The 21,275-nt window shown below is 37.5% G+C and overlaps 1 protein-coding gene across 1 annotated transcript; it reads right to left on the reverse strand.

The window, feature by feature from the left end:
• Positions 1–374: 374 nt before the first annotated feature.
• On the reverse strand, positions 375–14,303 carry LOC136829930 (zinc finger MYM-type protein 6-like). The gene is made up of 6 exons (XM_067089105.1): positions 14,193–14,303; positions 11,971–12,076; positions 10,478–10,954; positions 9,850–10,104; positions 3,079–3,223; positions 375–468 (listed from the first exon to the last, which is right to left on the reverse strand). The coding sequence occupies exons 1-6, from the start codon at positions 14,301–14,303 to the stop codon at positions 375–377; spliced, it is 1,188 nt and encodes a 395-aa protein (XP_066945206.1).
• Positions 14,304–21,275: the final 6,972 nt, after the last annotated feature.

Genomic DNA, 21,275 nt, shown 5'->3' on the forward strand with positions numbered 1-21,275 from the left:
AATTCCGATTTTCTAATTAAAAATGCGGGGTTCACTCTGTCTTCTCAAGTACTTGTCAGTCGCAGTACAAGGTTACCTGCAGACAGGATTTTTTAATTGATACTCACACGCGGGAATATGATAGTCACAACCATATATTCAATACTATGAAAAACTTCATATCTATACTTATTTACAGCACATTATTTGATTTTCCTTGTATAGAAGAGAGAGAGAGAGAGAGAGAGAGAGAGAGAGAGAGAGAGAGAGAGAGAGAGAGAGAGATCCCAGACTACTTCTGAACTCACAGAGCCACTGGTTCCAAATAAAGATCCTTCCTTGACAAAACTATCCGTTTCTGAGTTTTTCTTTTCACTTTTCATAAGGACACCAACTCATTCTGAGAGTTCATCTTTTTTAACCTCCTCCTCCTCCTTCTCCTCCTCCTCCTCCTCAGGGCCGTCTTTCTCCACATGACAGTCTCTTCCTCTTCGGACATATAAGTTAAAGGGAAAGGTGGAAAATTTTCTCTTGTGAAAGCATTTGTTTTTTTGCGTATCTTGAATTCGTCTTCTTCTTCCCTGGAAGTGTTGAGCGCAGTCATGAATATGCTTGGACTTTGTTTGTCTTAATCTTGAGCGTGTTGTTCCCCGTTCCTGGTTTTGCGGGATATGAAGTTTAGTTTACATATACAAGGAAAATTGCGATTTTGTCCAGAATTAACAAGTAAAAAATGTGCAGAAGTTTCTTCGGCGCAATCGACTTCTCTACACCCGCTGCAGCGTATAATCAAGCCCATCAAAAATAGATTTCTCTTTTACTGGTCTCGGTATAATGCTGCATGATCCGCGGCCCATGCAACTTTAACCACGGCCCGCTGATAGCCTATCCTATATCGTTGCCAGAAGCACGATTATGGCTAACTTTATCCTTAAATAAGATAAACACTACTGAGGCTAGAGGGCTGAAATTTGGTATGTTTGATGATTAGAGGGGTGGATGATCAACATACCAATTTGCAGCCATCTAGCCTCAGTAGTTTTTAAGATGTGAGGACGAACAGAGCCGGCACAAAGTTTTCTTTTACAAAAAGGGGACATCTGAATGAAACAGAAATGTATCTGTGTAAAGGTTTAGAGAAACATACTGAATTAAATCTTGTGTTGTACGTACGAGTATATACACGTGTATCTTCAGCAGAGCTATGTAATTCCTGAAGATTCCAGGGCCATGTTACACGAAAGTTCCGATTTGCCACGAGAACAGAGAATTTTGTAGCGGTTCCATGAAATATGCAGCCATGACACAAGATATCGATGACAAATACAGCTAAAAAAAGAACCTCTCCAAATACTTCATCAGACCCTATTATCAACAAGTGTCCTCTAAGTCTCTTAAACCCTTCTGTAGTTCGATTTGTGTTGCCCTGATTAGCTTTCCCCGATATCCCTCGAGTTTGCCTCATCACACACCAGGAAGACTCGTCTCACTTTTCCTTACAGCGCTGAAATTTGCTATTTTTAATAAATGCCTTTTACTCCCTGCGTCATACTCTCTTTTAATGATCATTTTGAATCTTGAATAATAAGCATTTTCAGCTTTTCTCTGATATGAGAGACTGATATGAAACGACTTCTGCTTCATTCTGTATTTTGTAGTACAATGACTACAGAAGCTGAGTGCATTCTTCTATACCGCTGAAGTCTTTCAAACCTGATGCCACAAATAGGTTCAAGCGCAATATCAAAACAGCCTTCGTTTTCTAAGCTTTATTTACATTTCACTTGTTTTTGGCATCACTGTCAACATGTAATTCTACTTGGATATCAGGTATTAAAATGCAATATTGCAGAATTGTCAAGCGACACTCCCAGAACATAGCCACAACTTTCAACCAGAAACTATTCCTCAATTCTACAGTTAAATGAGAAAGGTGAAAAGTTTTCTTCATGCAGGTAATTTGAAGTATTTTATATTTTCAAATTCTGAGACTAAATCTTTATCCTCGCAGTGCATATATATATATCGCACTAATCTTCCTTTCTGGGCTATATCGAATTGACATTAGAACGCTGAAAATTTTAAATTTTTTGCATCATCAATAGACATATGATTTGTTAAGAGTCCTGGAGTTGTTTTTTTTTATTAATAAATAAAAAGGGAATAAAATTTCTGTGAACACTCATCTTGATGATTCAAAGACTTGAACCAATAAGCGCATATCATAAGAAATTAGCGAAAATAAGTTACACTGCGTATTCATCGGTATGGAGTAACCGAGTGTAGTGTACCATGCATATGAGCGTGTTTATTTTCACACATGCACAGCGATGCGCCCGCAGCCACTGATGAGCTTTCCTCGAATCCCACAGCAATATCATCTTCGTGTCTTCGTAAACAGCGTCAGTTTTGCATTCGCATCGTTTGAGTCGCAATAAAAGAAGACAAGCTGTGCAATCGAGAGAGGAAAGTTGATCAACAGAAGAAAGCGACGACCGTAAAGAAATGACAGCATACAACTGAAAGAGGTTTTATGAGTTTCTGGAAGAAGAAGAGAGATTGATTTTCTAGTGGCCTCACAAAGAGGGACGGGCGTTCGTGGGATTTGATAACACTTCAATCATAGTATAACAGTTATGAATGAATGCGTGTTGTGTGTGTGCCCTTCATATATCCCATTCATGCAAATAAGACATGAGTGATAATTATCTTACAAAGGCCAACGTTAGCTGAACCCTATTCTGCTCTCTACCGCCTTAAGAAATGTCTCCCTTTTATACCAACTCGCTTTCTTCAGGTGTTCAACTGAACATCTAACAGCTTTTAAGTTTTGAATGACTTTCACGAATCCTTATAGTTATCATCATTCACGTTACTATTGAGAATTTTTTCCCTGCATGCAAACACAGCCCTTGTATATCATAAAAGGGAATCCCTTTAGTGAAGAGGGTTTTTCCTGTCTTTTATTGTTATAATATATCTATTCTACTAATTTTGTTGTTTTATTTTTGTTTTGTTAAGAAGTTTTGCGTTATCATAACCCTACTGACCTGACGAAGCTGCCCTTTCCTTTTGTCAAGAAAACCAGGCTATATTTGCCTGAAATTCAACAACGTTTTTGGCATATTAGGAAGAGGACCGAAGGCCCCTTTGTAGCCCAGGCGCTGAGAAAACAAGAAAGAGACGATGTAGGAAGAATGGCTGTGCTTAGCCGACGAAGGATGTGACGCCCTTTCCGCCTCGTCTGAAGAAAGAGAGGTTATAATCGGGAAAAAAGAAGCAGGGAAAGAAATCCAAAGTATGACAATGAAATGATTGAAATAAAAATGGACAAACAAGATTCACTCAAAACATATTTTGTATTAAGTGTCCAGTTCCTTCACTCCTCTAATCTACTCCATAAAGAAAAGAAACTTGACTCTTCAGCGGCTGAGGTTGAGGAGAAATGACCCTCATCCATGCCTCGTGCACTTCCTCCTCTAGAGAAAATGACAGACGTAGTTAATCCAACACATTTAACAGTTCCCTGGAAATGAGGTCATGTTTGGGTCATAAAACCAAGACTTCAGGAAATGACCGAGGCTTGTTTGTCTACTATTCGTTGTGGTGCCACAAACGACATTTGTATGCTTGTCTCATGCACAAATGCATCTGTCATTTTAAAACTCGTTTGAGAGGGCTCTTTATAATTCTCAAGTGCAAAAATGTAAAAAAATTCTATGTTAAAATTTCAGCAAATGTAAAAGCATCTACTGCGTTGTTTTTCGAAGACTGGACGGAAATCAATCATTTGAAATGGACGGTATTCAAGATATACTGTCCTAAGGGGACGTCCACGCAAACACACGCAAGGGTGAGTCCCCACTACAGTAAACATGTCATATACATCGTCGGCAACTTATTGCATTCATATCATAAACAAGTTGAATACGACTCAATGACCGTCAGTGGAGAAAGAACCTTTGGCAAATGCTGGATAATCGTACGAAGCTCTGGTTAGAAGAACTGCCATAAGTGATGACCGTGCTCCCTCCCCAATACTCAGAATGCAAAGTGATAATAACAGCTAATCATGTGTTGTTTGAATGTCCGAAACAGAACCAACAAGGGTTATCAACTTTTGGAAATAAGTCGACTGTCGAAATTTTGTCTGAACCTACATTTTCAATTGTCCCAATTTTGATACTTGTGAGGAATACTAAATTAATTGATAAAATATGCTAAGTAATTTATGAAAATACCAAAACCCACGGGCTTTTGATAAAAATAAAATCTAAATTCTAAAAGTATTAACTTATTCAGAGCTCTATTTTTTTTTACTGTGCAGATGGAAACTTGAGTAAATGTATTTAATGTGTGTGTGTATTCTAGTGTGGAAGCATATGCCTTTTTGCATATTTATTTTTAAAATTTCATTTTCCACTCATCATTTAGTCCCAGTGCCGGGCCTGTGGCCTAGACCTCGTACTCCATTTCATTTTAATTCTTCGGGCCAGACCTATGAGATCTATTAATCAGCTCAGTGGTCTATTTAAACTATTTTAATAATAATGTTTTCAGCCTCTTTGTGATGTGCATGCGATAAGAGGCCGACGTTTTGCAACTTGTTTTACCTCAGTGGGGATGCCCCCTGAGATGACACTTCTTCCTCAAAGGGACAGTTCTGACACTTTTTCTTATGTTAAGTTTCTACTTTCTTATTCGGGTCTTTCCCTTATTCTTCCTGTCAGGCTAGCAAAGGGAAATTAGGTCATCATGCCACTGACCTTTGCACTTACAGAAATAACCTTGTCTTAAATGCTATCTTTCAAACAACGATAATGAATGAAGTGGATTAAAAGCATATTATATTAAATATCATGTACCTATATAATTTTTCCTTTGTTTCAACGATGGTCTATAAGCAGTAAACCCCACGTTTTAAAGACTTTCCGTAATTCGGCCCGGGGCCAGCATTCTTACCAAGACCTCTGGATAAGTAAGTTGTGCAGAGTGATGGGAATTTGGCGCCAGGTGAGTGACGCTATGACCGCCAATGGGTTCCAGATTTAGAGTCTCAACCATCTCTCTGTAAATGTCATTTTTTGATGCTATGAGTCTCTTAGTTATTTTATATTGTTAAAACTGAAGCATTAACTAGAAATATAATTAGCCTGAAAGATACCATTTGTATACAGTAACACTGATAATCTGTATAATCAAGATGAAAAAAAGTCAAAGCTTTCAAATACTTTCAAGAATATTTCCTACAACCGTTCTGTGTAGATATAAAATTTATCGAAACAAACGCGACCCTTCCTTTAAAGTAATTTAATCTGAAACGTAGACTGTTAATGTTTCATTACTTATGCTACATTTACCATAAGACGATAAATTACTGAAATAAAGTGAAATACACCATTTTGACTTAACCCTCAACACCGCTATGCAAAACTGCATATCTCTGAACGGAATTTATATTCGTGGCAAGTCGGGGGAAAGAACCTCCAAAAAAATTCCTTAATGGCCATTTCTTGAGAGGAGGCGACTGAAAGATATCCTCAAAGGGAAGTAATGAGGTCCTTAAAGCCCCTATAAGCCCCTATTACACGTATCCGGTTTCCTACGGCGCCGTCGGTCGCGACGCTAGCATATGTTCAAACCGGAGCGTGTGATAGCAAATCGGCCGTATGAACGCTCACCCACGGCCGGCCGGATGAACTTTCGCCAGTACTAAAGTTGGCCGTACGGCCGTCGTACGTCAGGACTGAGGACGTAGCGTGTAATTGCTCACCGTATGGTATGACATCAGTCAGAATCTGATGTCAATGTAGTTTCATTGCAGAAAATAACTTGCCCATAAGCTTATGTGAAAAGTTTATCCCATTCCTGCGAAGTGTGTTTCCAACAGATAATGTCCTAAAGAAAATTACACTTGGTAAACAGAAAGCTACTAATACCATACGGCAAGTGCTTGGATTTTACTTCATGCAAGAGGAATAGAGCAATTACAGCAAAAAAATTTTCCTCATTATCGATGAAACAACCGATAAATCCACCACATCTCAACTGGCACTGATGGGGACATACTTTGATATAGAGATGTTTAAAATGATTTTCATCTTTATTGATCTTATTGAGATTCCCAATGGTAAAGCTGATACCATATATGGTAAAATTCAAGACTGCATGAATGAAAGAAAAATCCCTATGGAGAACGTGATAAGATTCTGTGCTGATACGTGCAATGTGATGTTTGGAAAACATCATTCAGTATCACAACTATTGACTAAAGACTGTCCATGGATTATAACTGTTAAATGCTCATGTCACCTAATACACTTATGTGCGTCTTATGCTTCACTGAAGCTTCCAAAATCATTGGAAGATTTATGCAGAAATGTTTATTCTCATTTTAGTTTGTCATCCAAAAGGATTGAAGAATTCCACGAATTTCAGTTTTTTCATGTTGAAAAACACAGCATTCTTCGAGCAGGACGAACACGATGGCTATCAATGAAAATGTGTGTGGACCGAATATTACAGCAGTACGAACCCGTAAAACTGTATTTTACACAAGTGGCCATTGAAGACCCCACACATACTCACGATAGCATCGTGAAAAATCTTCATAACAAGTTCACGCAAGCATATCTAGAATTCCTTTCTTTTAACCTAGGAAGATTAGTATCATTTAATACATTGTTTCAAAGTGAGCTTCCTCTCCTACATCAACTTAATAAGGAAATTACCACCCTTGTTATGAATCTATGCTCGGATTTCATGACACTTCAGTATGTACGGGATACCAAAATCGAAGATATCAATCCAAGAAATGAATTGAATCACGTCCCCTTACACAAGGTTTATGTTGGATTAGCTGCTACCGAAACCATTAGCAGCATTGCTAAAGATATAGGAAATAATCATAAGGATGTTAAGTTGTTTTACACCCAGTGCAAAGAATTTCTTATGGAATGTGTTGATCAAATTCTGACAAGATTTGATGGAATTAAGCATTTTGACTTTTTGTCATGTTTATCACCAGATGTCGCATATAACCTAACTATTCCATCCTTGTCACCTACCTTCAAACAATTACCATATCTAAATGACTTGGTCGACGTCCAAGAAGTTGATTTAGAATGAGGCAGCATGTAATGAACCCTAACCTTCATGTGAATATGAATTTTAGTGATTATTGGAAAACTGTTTTTGCTGCCAGAAATTCTGCCGGAAGACGTTCATACCCACATCTTGTGAAATTAATGGGTACATTGATGTCATTTCCTTTTTCGAATGCTTCAGTCGAAAGGCTATTTAGTCAACTGAAATTGATAACAGACGATCTTCGAACTGCACTGAAGCAAGAAAGTCTACTTGGTCTCCTTCACGCAAAACTTTCATTTCAGTCAAAAGGAGAAAATCAGGCTGCCCATCTAGACCCTTCAAAAGAGATGATTAAGCTGCATTCAAGAATGAAATCCAATGCCGATGACAAGGAAGCATTGGATCTTCGAAAAACAGTTCTTAGAAAATTTAAATAAGAAGTAAATTTCAAAGAGGTGAGTCTAATACATGCTGCCCCCTTCACTTCATATATATATATATATATATATATATATATATATATATATATATATATATATATATATATATATATATATATATATATATATATATATATATATATATATATATATATATATATATATATATATATATATATATATATATATATATATATATATATATATATATATATATATATATATATATATATATATATATATATAAACAAACCCAGGACATATATGCATAAAACAAGCAAAAAGGAGTTGTAATAGCCAAGTAGCCAATTTTGCGTCCAGTTCCTTGATATTCTCTCTCTCTCTCTCTCTCTCTCTCTCTCTCTCTCTCTCTCTCTCTCTCACTTTGCTTTCATCTGTATAGCATAGCAAACTTGGATTTGTGTAGCATATTTTGTATGGATAAAGCCATGAAACATTTAGGCCACCAGTAAACCAATATAATAAATCATATCTCAAATCATGAAAGTATAGTAGGCTAATAGCTCTTTCTACGATCGTGTCGTTTCACTCAAGAACTAAAACATATTTTTCTTAACTTCCAAAAAAAACGTAAATGTTTATGATTTTATTTCCTGGATTCTGATTAGGCTAGGCCTAACCAGGCTACATGTTTTCATAACATTATTTTCGGTAAGTAATTAATTTACTTTGATCTTGATGCTCCAAATTTAGAATCCACATTAGTTAATTTCATTTGCAGTATTGTAAAAAAGTATTTATGTAATGGTCCCTTTAAACGTTGTTAGTGAGACCTTTGTAAAAAGTAAACTGGCGAATAGGTGAATAATTTTTATGCACTTTGTTACTAACCATGGGTCATTTCTCGTTTTACAGGCACCATGTGAAACAACACAACAAAGATTATTTTCTTTTAACTTCGTCCTTCGAAGCAGTTTGAAATAAATTTATTGTAATTTTTAGTTAATTCTAAGGTTTTCTGAGAAAAAAGGACTTTAATTTTCATTAATTAGAATTTTGAAAAAAAAAGTTTAAATTTTTGTTAATTATTAAATATATATTTTTTCATTTTGTTCACTGTGTTGTTATATTTTCCATTTAACTTGCTTAGAAAATCACTACCATACACAAGGAAATTTTCAAGGAAATGAAACGCTGAGTCAAATAAATCTAAGGAAATCCTGAAGCTCCATCAAGGAAATGTGATTTTATAAAGTGGAAGCGCTGCGCTTCAAACAGCACGCTAGAGCAATAGCAACGAGATTGTTGTCGAGAGAAGACATGTCACTCCTCCACCACAAACAGTGCCACACTGACCCACTTGCCAGGTGGCTGTTCAAATACGTGTAATAACTCGCCGTAGGCCAGAACTTTTCATACGGCGCCGTATGCCAGGTTGGCCGTAGGAAACCGGATACGTGTAATAGAGGCTTTACACGTATCCGGTTTCCTACGGCGCCGTCGGTCGCGACGCTAGCATATGTTCAAACCGGAGCGTGTGATAGCAAATCGGCCGTATGAACGCTCACCCACGGCCGGCCGGATGAACTTTCGCCAGTACTAAAGTTGGCCGTACGGCCGTCGTACGTCAGGACTAAGGACGTAGCGTGTAATTGCTCACCGTATGGTATGACATCAGTCAGGCTTCAAACAGCACGCTAGAGCAATAGCAACAAGATTGTCGTCGAGAGAAGACATGTCACTCCTCCACCACAAACAGTGCCACACTGACCCACTTGCCAGGTGGCTGTTCAAATAGTGCAGTGGTTCCCAACCTTTTTTTCAGGTGACCCCAATTATGTTTTTCAAGATAGGACTGCGACCCCAATAATTTAGTTGCATATCTATGTGTTATTAAAACTATATATTACTAGTTGTCGGCTATAAAAGTAAGGAACGACAACTATTATGAGTATGTGTAAGAGAGATACTGTAAGGTTGTGAAAGACAAAAGTAACATAATTGACTTTTATTAGAACTACAGCATTGTGAATTTTAAAGCCTGATATTAATCAAAACAACCACTTCTAAAGTAATATTCTGTCACATTCCAAAAAATAAACTAAAAGGAGTACCTGTTTTCTGTGAAATGATAAATGAATTTCAATGGGAGCCTTGGGCCTGGATCATGTTGCTAAGTTTCTCTATTCGTGGTTCAGTCACCTAAGTGCTACCCTCAAATCATGTTCGGGTTGCAGTCGATTTCTATATCTTGTTTTGATGGCAGTCAGAGCTGCAAATGTTTATTCACAAATTAGGTTGTCAGCGAAAGGCAACAACATTTTCACAGCCTCGCATCCAAGGACTGGTTTCTCTTTCTTCACAGCAGTCCAGAACACACCTAGTGTTTGTCGTTCGAAATTAAAACGAAGAGTTTCATCATCATGTTGCACCTCGATGAGCTCCTCTTGCAGATTTTGGATAGAAGACTCTTCTTCTGAAAGGTCCTCGGCTTGGACATCGAAGGGTCTGCACAACCATTTGTACTTCTCATGCAACTCTCCATCCGGAATATACTTGTCAAACTCCTCAATCAATTTCTCAAGGTGCCCCAAAATGACACTTTGTACGTCCAGAAGTGAGGCGTCTTCTTCATCTTCCAGAAAAAGGTTCATAAGTGGAAAGGATATCAGTTTTCCCCAGTTTGATCTTTCCCTTCCACAACCTCAGCTTTGCTTTAAAAGCCTTGAGCTTTTGTGACACAGAGATAAGAGTTTCATCTTTTCCTTGCATAGACACATTTAACGAATTCAACTCCGAAAATATGTCTGTCAGATATGCCAGTTTAAGCAACCACCTTGGTTCTGTAAGCCTTGCTGCCCAATGCATGTTTCTTCTCGTGTAAGAAGATTTCAACCTCTGCACGCATGTCAAGCAGCCTCTGGAGCACTTTCCTCGGGACAGCCACCTGACAGAAGAGTAGTAAAGCAGGTGTTCATATTCTGATCCCATATCAGAGCACATCTGACTAAACAGCCTTGAATTCAAGGCTGATGATTTAACAAAATTCACTATTTGAATCACATCTTCTATAACAGTGTTAAGCTCAAGTGACATTTTCCGAGAGGCAAGGTTTTCCCGGTGGAGCAGACAATGAGTCACTATCACTGTGGGGTTGACTTGTTTTACTCTGGCAGTGAAACCCTGACGTGCCCCTAGCATTGCAGGTGCTCCATCTGAGCACACACTGTAGCACTGATCCCATTTAAGTCCCTCTTCTTTGATGAAGTTATCAACCAGCTTGAACAGATCTTCACCTGTTGTTGTCGTCTCCAGTCGTTTACAGAACAGGAAGTTCTCTTCAATGTCACTCTTCCCTTGGTATCTTACATACACCAAGAGCTGAGCATCGTCACTGACGTCAGTAGACTCATCCAACTGCAAGCTGAATTTCCCACTCTCCTTGATGGCAGCCACTACCTGTTCTTTGATGTCTCCTGACATCTCTTGAATTCATCGGTTGATTGTGTTATCTGACAGTGGAATAGTTTGAATTTTTTTCACTGCAGCATCTCCGAGGATAGTACTCACCATATCAAGGGCTGCTGGCTTTACTAATTTTTCCCCAATTGTGTGTGGCTGCATACACTTTGCAATTCTTTTGCAACGAGATATGATGCAAGTGTGGCTTGTTGAACAGAATACACTCCTGTGTGCCTAGGGTTGTCTAACCGCTGATGCTTCAGTTGTTCTTTTCTCTTGAAATACTCAAGATCTTTCCCTGCCAGAGCTGGGTGTTTTCCTGGAGATGGCGCTAAAGCTTATTTTTTTTAAGCGACTCGTGGCTGAGCACTTCCCACATACAACACACTGAGGTTTTTCGGTACCATGATCGATGAGACACGTAAATCCAGTGCCAAGGGAATTCTTCTTTGTACACCCGCTTTCTGGACATCACTGAAGAATCTGAAATCAAATTCATAATTGTTCAGTTACAGTTCAAACAAAACATTTTGTTTGGTTGTCCAAATTTAGGTATGGGGAGAATAAACAAATAAATATGGGTTTTCGAAGGCTCAGCTGTTATGAACACTGTGAATAGCCTATCATCCACTGACATACTGTGGTGCAATATCTTGTCGGCAAGGGAAACACACAATTTTAATTGTCGGCTTTGCACCACTTTTCATGAGCATTTAAAATCAAATTCATAATTGTTCAGTTACAGTTCAAACAAAACATTTTGTTTGGTTGTCACACGCAGGTATGGGGAGAATAAACAAATAAATATGGGTTTTCTGAGAAAAAGGCTCAGCTGTTATGAACACTGTGAATAGCCTATCATCCACTGACATACTGTGGTGCAATATCTTGTCGGCAAGTGGAAACACTCAATTTTAATTGTCGGCACACGCACCACTTTTCATGAGCATTTAAGAATTTTATAGAATCAAAGACTGAGTACAACCTATTCAGCACATTCCATATCAGTAAACAGGTACAATAAAGTACATCAACTTACCGATATACGACGAACAATGTGCAGACAGTGTTTCGTCGTGCGACAGTACAGCTGGAGTGGAGTACCAGCAGTAGCAGGGGCTTGGTGGTGGACAAGGCCGGTAATGCTGTTCAAATACCAAACGCCGTATGGCACAGTTCAGGGTTGCCAGCATTACAATTCAGTGTCCTATATTTATATATAAATGGAAATATACACAAATAGAAAAGTAAAGATCCACAATTGCGTTTGTATATTTTTCTTTACTAATCTTTACTAAGAGATCAACTAAATGGCTTAGATTTTTTTATTATAATACGTTGTCTGGCTGTAGCCTCCAGTAGCTATAGACAAGTTTGATACAGCATTGGCAGTCAGGACTACTACATTTGAATAATTATATAATACACAAGCAAAAATTCGCAACTATCCCTCAACTAATATGTGATTGTATATCCTAGAATTAAAAATTGACTGTTTTAAGTTCGAGGACTTGGCGACCCCAGGAAAAACGCTTTTTATGACCCCATTTGGTCCGACGACCTTGCCAGGTTGGGAACCACTGAAATAGTGTAATAACTCGCCGTAGGCCAGAACTTTTCATACGGCGCCGTAGGCCAGGTTGGCCGTAGGAAACCGGATACGTGTAATAGAGGCTTACGACGTTTTTGGCCGGTTGGAAAGTTTGCACATTTTAGTGTGGAATTTATGCTACAAAAAACCTTAGCGTCAGAAGGATTAAAAGAGATGGAGGTTCTTGGCGCAAATGGGAAGGAGCTGTTTGTTTGTAATTGGGGTATTAGAGGCATAACTATAAAAAGTGTCCCCCCTCTCTCACATACACAAGAAGTTTGAAACACTTTGGACAAAGGAAACATAAACCAACCAAATTAAGACCTAAAACAATGGCATTCTCTCCCTCTCTCTCTCTCTCACACACACACAAGGATTTTAGAAACGCCTTAGAAAAGAGAAACACTTAAATTACTCAAATTAGGACCCATGAAATAGTATATTCTTTCTCTCTCTCCTCTCCTAAACCATAATGTGGAAATCCCAAAGGAAACAGTCTTTAATCTTCTTATGACGAGGAACACCCTGAGGAAAGCACGAATTTCATAAATTATGAACTCAGCGAATAAGAGCTGTCAACTTCATAAATTGTCACCTGAAAAATGTTAAAAGTGCTGAAGGAGAGCGGGAAAAATTAATGGAAAAAGCCTTCTTATAAAAAAACTGCAAGCCGTCTACCTTTTTTTTTATGGGATTTGTTTATTTTTGTCGTTATTTTGATTAAGAAATGCGACACCGTAGTAACCTTAGAATTAGTAAGGTCAAGTAAGTCTCTGGGCAATCAGAAAAGTTTAGTGAGGTTTTCTCAGTATGTTCCGTAAAAGAGTAAAGATAATAATAATAATTATAACAATAATATTGATGGTGCAATAATGGAGGCAATGATCACTGTTAATAGTATTATCATTTGTAGCTGTAGTACTGGGAGAGGGAGTAGCATGAACAGTTAACAATGCAACCATCGTGATCACCGAAACATTTGAGAACTTGTTTGTCTAATGATCGTTTCCTGTCACTATTAATTCACCGACAGTAAGGTAGACAGATACATGCAGCCAGAGAGAGAGAGAGAAACTCTTCCAAACTGTCATCAATTGAAACCGGAATGTCACTTATGTTCAGCTGACCTTCGGTCTGGCCTTATACGACAGTATATTCCTGATTTAAAGGCGCTTTCTATTTCAAAGACACAAAATACGGCAGTGAATCTAAAAAGGTCAAGGTGTCTTCGAAATGTGATTAACTTGGGAAGGTCAATGGTTTTAGTTTTTAATTGCTTCTTGGGGGCACAGTATTCCCACTGATTTCTGTTGTACTAGTGTGTGTGTGTGTGTGTGTGTGTGTGTGTGTGTGTGTGTGTGTGTGTGTGTGTGTGTGTTTTGAGAGAGAGAGAGAGAGAGAGAGAGAGAGAGAGAGAGAGAGAGAGAGAGAGAGAGAGAGAAATTTTGATCCAGTTCGTATCCGAGACCTGATCTCACTACTTACGATCTAAAAATGAGCAATGCAATAATGAGCCTGTGTATACACACGGTTAAAGGTCACGGGTTCGGGGTTAACAAAATTTCCTTTATTCTTTTGACAATATAATTGTATTCTAAATTTACCGTAGGCTAAAAAACACGACAGATTTTAACTGGAATTGTATATCAGCAACCAAAACCACATCCAGCCCCCTCGGGGTCAACAGCATCAGATTCCCGATAAAGATTTTTGTTATTCGCAGAAGTCTGGTGTGTGATCCCACTGTTGAGGGAAGCTTGAACGTACATCGTCAGGGGCATCATCGGGAGACGAAAGCTGCCTCTACAAAACATTTTCATTTGTAAACCATGTTAGTCCTTGATTCCCTGAATCCTATGGGAGTGGTGTTACTCCTCATCACAAGAACAGCTAAGAAACTGGGCAGGTGGATAGTGTCTCACAGGGCACCTTTGTGTTGACTGGTTACTGATGATCCTCTGAGGCGCATCTGTTTACCGTCTGTGGGCCACCTCTACCCTTCACCAGTTTTCTGTTGCTTTCTCTTGTGTTCTAGGCACATGTCTGGAACGGTTCTCTATTTTCTTCCTTAGCTTTCTTCCATCATCATCGTCACCATCTAAGATTACTTAAGCCAGCCATGTGCTGGTATGCGCTCATGCCCTAGTACAGCCCGTTAAAATTTCTCTATCATAAGTATATCTTAGTTTAACCAGACCACTGAGCTGATTAACAGCTCTCCTAGGGCTGGCCCGAAGGATTAGATTTATTTCAAGTGGCTAAGAACCAACTGGTTACCTAGCAACGGGACCTACAGCTTATTGTGGAATCCGAACCACATTATGACTAGAAATGAATTTCTATCAACAGAAATAAATTCCTTTAATTCCTCATTGACCGCTCGGGGAGTCGAACGCTGGGCCAACAGTGTGCTTTACCCACCCATAAAGCTTTGCTATCCGTTAATTAACATATGATTTACATTTCCAGTGCTGCATGGACAGCTTTCCAGGTAGTGCAGTGAGAGAAGGCTTCCTAATGTAGGCAACAGTAATGGACCTTTTGTATGAATCTGGAATATTCCCCACAGCACAAGGGCAGTGGCCCACATTTGCTGTATTGTGTAGATGGAAGTATAATACCAGACGGAATTAAACCCGAGGGTGAGAACACGTGGATGGGCAGGCCCCATTAAAAACTCATTGTGGCTCCCTTTACCTAAGCAGTTACTTAGGTACCTGGTAACTGGAGAAATGTGGTGGTTGCAACTAGCTTTGAAAGAACACAGGTCTTGCAGCCTCAACCCAAAATGAATGATGTAGACTAACAAGACCAACACTGGCACCAACCTTCTCAAAAAGACGAAGAAATGGGTAATATGCATCCACACACAAACATGCAATATATATGATGTATGTATGTATGTGTATGTATGTGTATGTATGTGTATGTATATATATATATATATATATATATATATATATATATATATATATATATATATATATGTGTGTGTGTGTGTGTGTGTGTGTGTGTGTGTGTGTGTGTGTGTGTGTGTGTGTGCTGTTTTTATCCATTTTAGAGCCCCTGAAGATGTAATTATATATACGAATTACGAAACGTCGGGAAACAAATATGTACAAGAAGATCAATTCTTAATTGTCCATCAGCATATATATATATATATATATATATATATATATATATATATATATATATATATATATATATATATATATATATATATATATATATATATATATACATATACATATATATATATATAATATATATATATATATATATATATATATATATATATATATATATATATATATATATATATATATATATAAATGTTTTGTTTGGTCTGTATTGTTGTATGGCTGTGAAACTTGGACCTTGAGGAAGGCAGATGAGGAGAGGTTGCAGGCTGCAGAAATGTGGTTTTGGAGGATGCCGAAAATATCATGGACAGAAAGGAAAACTAATGAGCAGGTATTAGAGAGAGTGGGCATTGAGAGAGAACTTTTGGCTTCAGTGAGAGGTAGACAAATGCAGTTTGTGGGTCACATAGTGAGAAGACAAGAACTAGAACATCTCTCTCTCACTGGTAAAATCAATGGAAGTCGGCCGAGAGGAAGACCTAGACAAAAATATATGGATGGATTGGTAAGAATGACTGGAGGAAGAATGTCTGCAGCTCAGTTACTGCAGAGAGCCGGAAATAGAGAGGAGTGGCGAGCCATGATTGCCGACGTCCTTGGGGATATGGCACCTGGATGATGATGATTATATATATATATATATATATATATATATATATATATATATATATATATATATATATATATATATATATATATATATATGTATATATATATATACACACAATTTAATATATAATACACCTTTATCTGCACCATGTGAGTCTAGGCTACGGTAATAGGTTCCATTACCTAGGGGAGAGAGAGAGAGAGAGAGAGAGAGAGAGAGAGAGAGAGAGAGAGAGAGAGAGAGAGAGAGAGAGAGAGAGAGAAGTATTGAAAGTAATATTTCGGGACCAAACTATAGTTACAGAAAATCATCAGCTATTAATCAATAAACTTTACAACGAAGAAATGGTGAGGCGTATTTCATTTAACAGAGTTGATGAAGTACTGTAAGAAAATATTTGACGATGAAATTATAGTAAGAGACAATTGTCATGTATAAGAAATTGAATGAAACAAGAAACAATAATCCAGAATACTACATTTACCCAAAATTTTAGGATGCTTTTAGGGAACTGTAGGCTATCCTCAGCTGCTTGGTCACAATTCACTCAATGAATTCTGACAATTATTCTTTGGACTGGAGGAGATATATATTTTTTTTTACCAAACTTATAGCTTATAACCAATCAACAGTTATTAGCAGATCCATGAATAATCCATATTTATTGCAAAAAAAAATAGTTATAGGTTTAACAGGTTCCTCCTTGTCGAACACACCCACTTCTGATTTGGAGAGAGAGAGAGAGAGAGAGAGAGAGAGAGAGAGAGAGAGAGAGAGAGAGAGAGAGAGAGAGAGAGAGAGAGAGAGAGAGAGAGACTTAAGTTTTGTTCTTCATACACTTATGTAATATGCATATGATAACCGCAGATACTAGATAAGTAAACATATCAATCGAAATATTTCAAAACATCATTTGGTATTCAACGCCACGAAATAACAGATCTAATTTGCGAATTATTAGTGTACTTAAGTTCCATTACTTGATAAGTTTTGCACTGTATACGCATTTACTTTGTATTTTTCCAAAGTATACAACCTGAGCCTTTGATGCAGGAGAGTTCATCAGCACCAGCTGAAACAGTCGTTGACACTTGGTGATAAGGTAACAAGGCAATTAAATGCAGGTCAGGCAGGTGAGTGGGAGGAACCCTACGCCTCTCTCCCCCCTCTCACCTGCCCTAGCAGAAACTTGGTCCTTCGGCATCAGGGACAACGTGGGAAGGTTGAGGTGGGATTATGATGGAAGGTTCAGGTTTGCTTATCTCTGAAAACTACAAATTACTTGAAAAACCTGGTTGATATTATTTTTGTTCCAATGGGAATACAAACCATCGCCTTTTATGTAAGAGACTCACTCCTTGAGTGGGAGGGTAATCTCTCAATTCACTGGCTAATTATATCTCCACCTGGGAATGCCCTTCTCCTGGTCATAACAATAAACAGTGGGCCAATGACCCCTGCAACTTCCTACAAAATCTGGCACACAGATGCAAGACTGACACGGCCCTGAGCCAGAGTGAGGTGAGAGGTACAAACCCATGCTGAACAAAAAGCACTAACATATGTCTACAATATAAAAGATGTTTCCACCTGGAGGTCATTCAGATCAAAACAAGACGTCTCAACCTGACGCCGGAGAAGAAAAAGCGCTTAACCTCTGACTCCATTAACTACCTTTGCTACCAAATGTCGATGACCGTTGCAGTTCGTGCTGATGAATATTTCTGCATAAAAGGTATGTTGGTATTTACCTAGGAAAAAAACTAAGAAGTATCACTTTAGCACTCCGGTTAAAAAAATATTTGCCTCAATAAGGAAAATGCCAGTCCAACTCACTAGTTGGAATCGATTCCGAGGAACTTTTGAAAAAGTTCGATTTTGTCAAAAACAAATAAGGTAACTTTGGCAGAGCTTTTCATTTGCGATCAAAAAGACGTAGAGAAAAAAAAAATGAGAATAAACTATACTTTCATTCTGCACACCTTCCCAGGGTTAACAACTAATAAAAATCATGCGGCCTAAGCTACCTATAAAAACTTACGAAATTTTAACGACACTTACTAAAGTAAATAAAATGCACTGAATTGTTTTTTCTTTAATTTCAGTAGTTTACTGGGCTAAATGTATGTGTACTGGACAGGCTAAATAAATTGCAAGGCCCGGGTAAGGTTTCCGGGGTAGCGTAGCTGAGACTGCCTATATATTTACATATATAGACAACACTCACACAATTAATATATATATATATATATATATATATATATATATATATATATATATATATATATATATATATATATATATATATATATATATATATATATATATATATATATATATATATATATATATATATATATATATATATATACATATATATATATATATACATACATATATATATATATATATATATATATATATATATATATATATATATATATATATATATATATATAAAGGGTGTAGCTGTCAAGAAATTGTGAAACCTCAAACTCCACCACATTCATAATTTGGCTGTAAAATCAACCCCTAATGCAGAAAACCACTTATTCCAATCCTCACCTGATCTACATTTTTCTAAATTCGAACTCATTTCTTCATTCCCACGCCCTTCTCTACTTGGCTTCGCGGAAATCTTCATAACTATTCTGCCTTCCATAGGTCGTTTAATTCTGATGCAACCATGAAATGTTCCAACCCCCTTTCTATTCGGGTTACACGTGTGTGTATATAGGACCTTTCTAAATAAAGTGCAATGTTAACTAGGGTTTGTGGGGGTAGCTTAACAGAGTCAGCTGTATATATTTATATACATATATAAATATATACATACACATACACACATATATATGTATATATAAGTGTATATGTGTAGAAGTATGTATGTATATATATATATATATATATATATATATATATATATATATATATATATATATATATATATATATATATATATATATATAGATGGATAGATAAGATTTGGATTTCGAGTACTGTGCAAGTGACAAAAGTCTCATCAGTCACAAGAACTGGAACTGGGGAAGGTAATGACAACAACCTGTCAACTATATAATTCACAAAGTGCTGAAATGCTCTCCATATTGACACTTTACGAGTCCTGACATGTGGGAAATGTCCTTGAATTCATCCATAAATTTGAATTTCAACGGTTTCTAACAAAACTTCGGAATCAGGAACGTAAAGAAATTACTTACGACCGCTGCTTACTAATGAATCTGGTAACACCGCCAGAGATCACACAAAAATGTATGTATGTATGTATGTATGTATGTATATACTGCGTATGTATGTATATATATATATATATATATATATATATATATATATATATATATATATATATATATATATATATATATATACATACATATAATATATGGTGGCTCCATATGATATGCAAAACCTAAAACTCCACCGCAATCACACTTTAACTGTCGAACTGTGGGTGCATTCCTCGTGACAACAAACATTGCAACATTCTTATAAAGTTCCATTTTCGTTCTTTTTTATGCTCCCAACCGAGAAAGACAGCCTATTCTAACACTCACCTGATGAATATTTCTCTAAATTCAGAATCATTTCCTCATACCCACGCCCTTCTCTACTTGGTCTAATGGAAACCTTTAAAGCTATCACGCTTCTCGTAAGACCCTTGAACTGTCCCTCATTCCGACGCTCCCATGAAGATGACAGTCCACCGCCTTTCTGTTCTCAAATACTGCAATGCTGTATTCTGAATACTGATATGATAAATGCAGCCTTTGGATGAGACATCTACTGAGGTATATGCGTAATTTCGAGATCCCACTATGCAGCTTAAAGTCTGCCCAATCTTCATTCCCTTTTCTGCTTCCATTCAAGAGCACAACCACCGCATGGCAGAGGCATCAGGCAGCCACAAGAAACCCACCTCACAGCCATTCCCTAGCAAGGCCTCACTGAAAACCTCTCCTCCTTAGTGCAGGTTCGAGGCTGACGCCTTGGAAAGTTGTAAGTGACATCAGGTAACCCCTGGGTACCTGCCATTGCAACCCAGATCACCTGCCCACCCGTGTGCTTTGCAGTGTTCACCTGTTCGTCCCAGAAGCAGGCTACATCACGTGACCCAGACCACACAATGGCCCAACAAACAGCATCGAATTCATTGTTTTCATCTGATTATCCAATTATGTCTGACAGTACTGTATTATCTTTTAAAATTACCTGTTGACACTTTTAATTTATTCTCTGTAAGCTGGATATTATACAGTATATTAAATATTATCGCTAACAGCCATATATAGTTATTACCTCAACTATCTTGAAAGTGAATCGGCCTGGGAGGTTGAACCAGCAGATCGGTTTCCTCATCATTTTTGTACTGAGGATCTCGACTGCTGACATCAACAGAATTTGCGATGACAAGAAAGCTGGTAAGGTTGCCATGTTGAAATACTGACTATTTTACGGTAGTTTATACAAGCTTATCAAAGTTCCTATACGATGGTAACCAATGAAACCTGCAAACCCCAAAATTGGGGCCAGTTTTTAACAGACTATTGGCGATGTTTCGGAAAAGATTGATTTTTCAAACTTTCAAAATTACAATAAAAAACTGCCAGATAGGCCTAATCCCATAAAAATTTGAAATGCCTATCCTTTAAAAATACCCTTTAGATGTGCTTCGCCTAAACCTACTATTTTTCATTCAAAATCCGAGGAAACTAATTTAACAGAAAGGCTGCAACCCCTTCCCCCAAATGCCACGAAGGAACTAACAAGCAAAGGACCCCCCCTCCCTTACGAACAGCTGCGAATGAAAGTTTTTAAAAAGAAAATTCCCAAGTTTCCGGTAACTTTGGAACCAACTCATTCTCAAGACACCACAAAATTTTGACCCTCCTTATCACCAACAAATAATAATAATAATAATAATAATAATAATAATAATAATAATAATAATAATAATAATAATAATAATAATAATAATA

The sequence above is a fragment of the Macrobrachium rosenbergii genome, chromosome 45, assembly GCF_040412425.1.
Source record: "Macrobrachium rosenbergii isolate ZJJX-2024 chromosome 45, ASM4041242v1, whole genome shotgun sequence".
Classification (NCBI taxonomy): Eukaryota; Metazoa; Arthropoda; class Malacostraca; order Decapoda; family Palaemonidae; genus Macrobrachium; species Macrobrachium rosenbergii.

Bases quoted from the DNA above. Each gene is read 5' to 3' on its own strand.
- LOC136829930 (XM_067089105.1), bottom strand. From the start codon at position 14,303: ATGCCCCTGACGATGTACGTTCAAGCTTCCCTCAACAGTGGGATCACA. The intron at 10,955-11,970 runs GTAAGTTGATGT...GATGAATTCAAG, and splicing joins ACATTGTTCGTCGTATATCG to AGATGTCAGGAGACATCAAA. The intron at 10,105-10,477 runs GTCAGATGTGCT...TTTTTCTGGAAG, and splicing joins CTTGAATTCAAGGCTGTTTA to ATGAAGAAGACGCCTCACTT.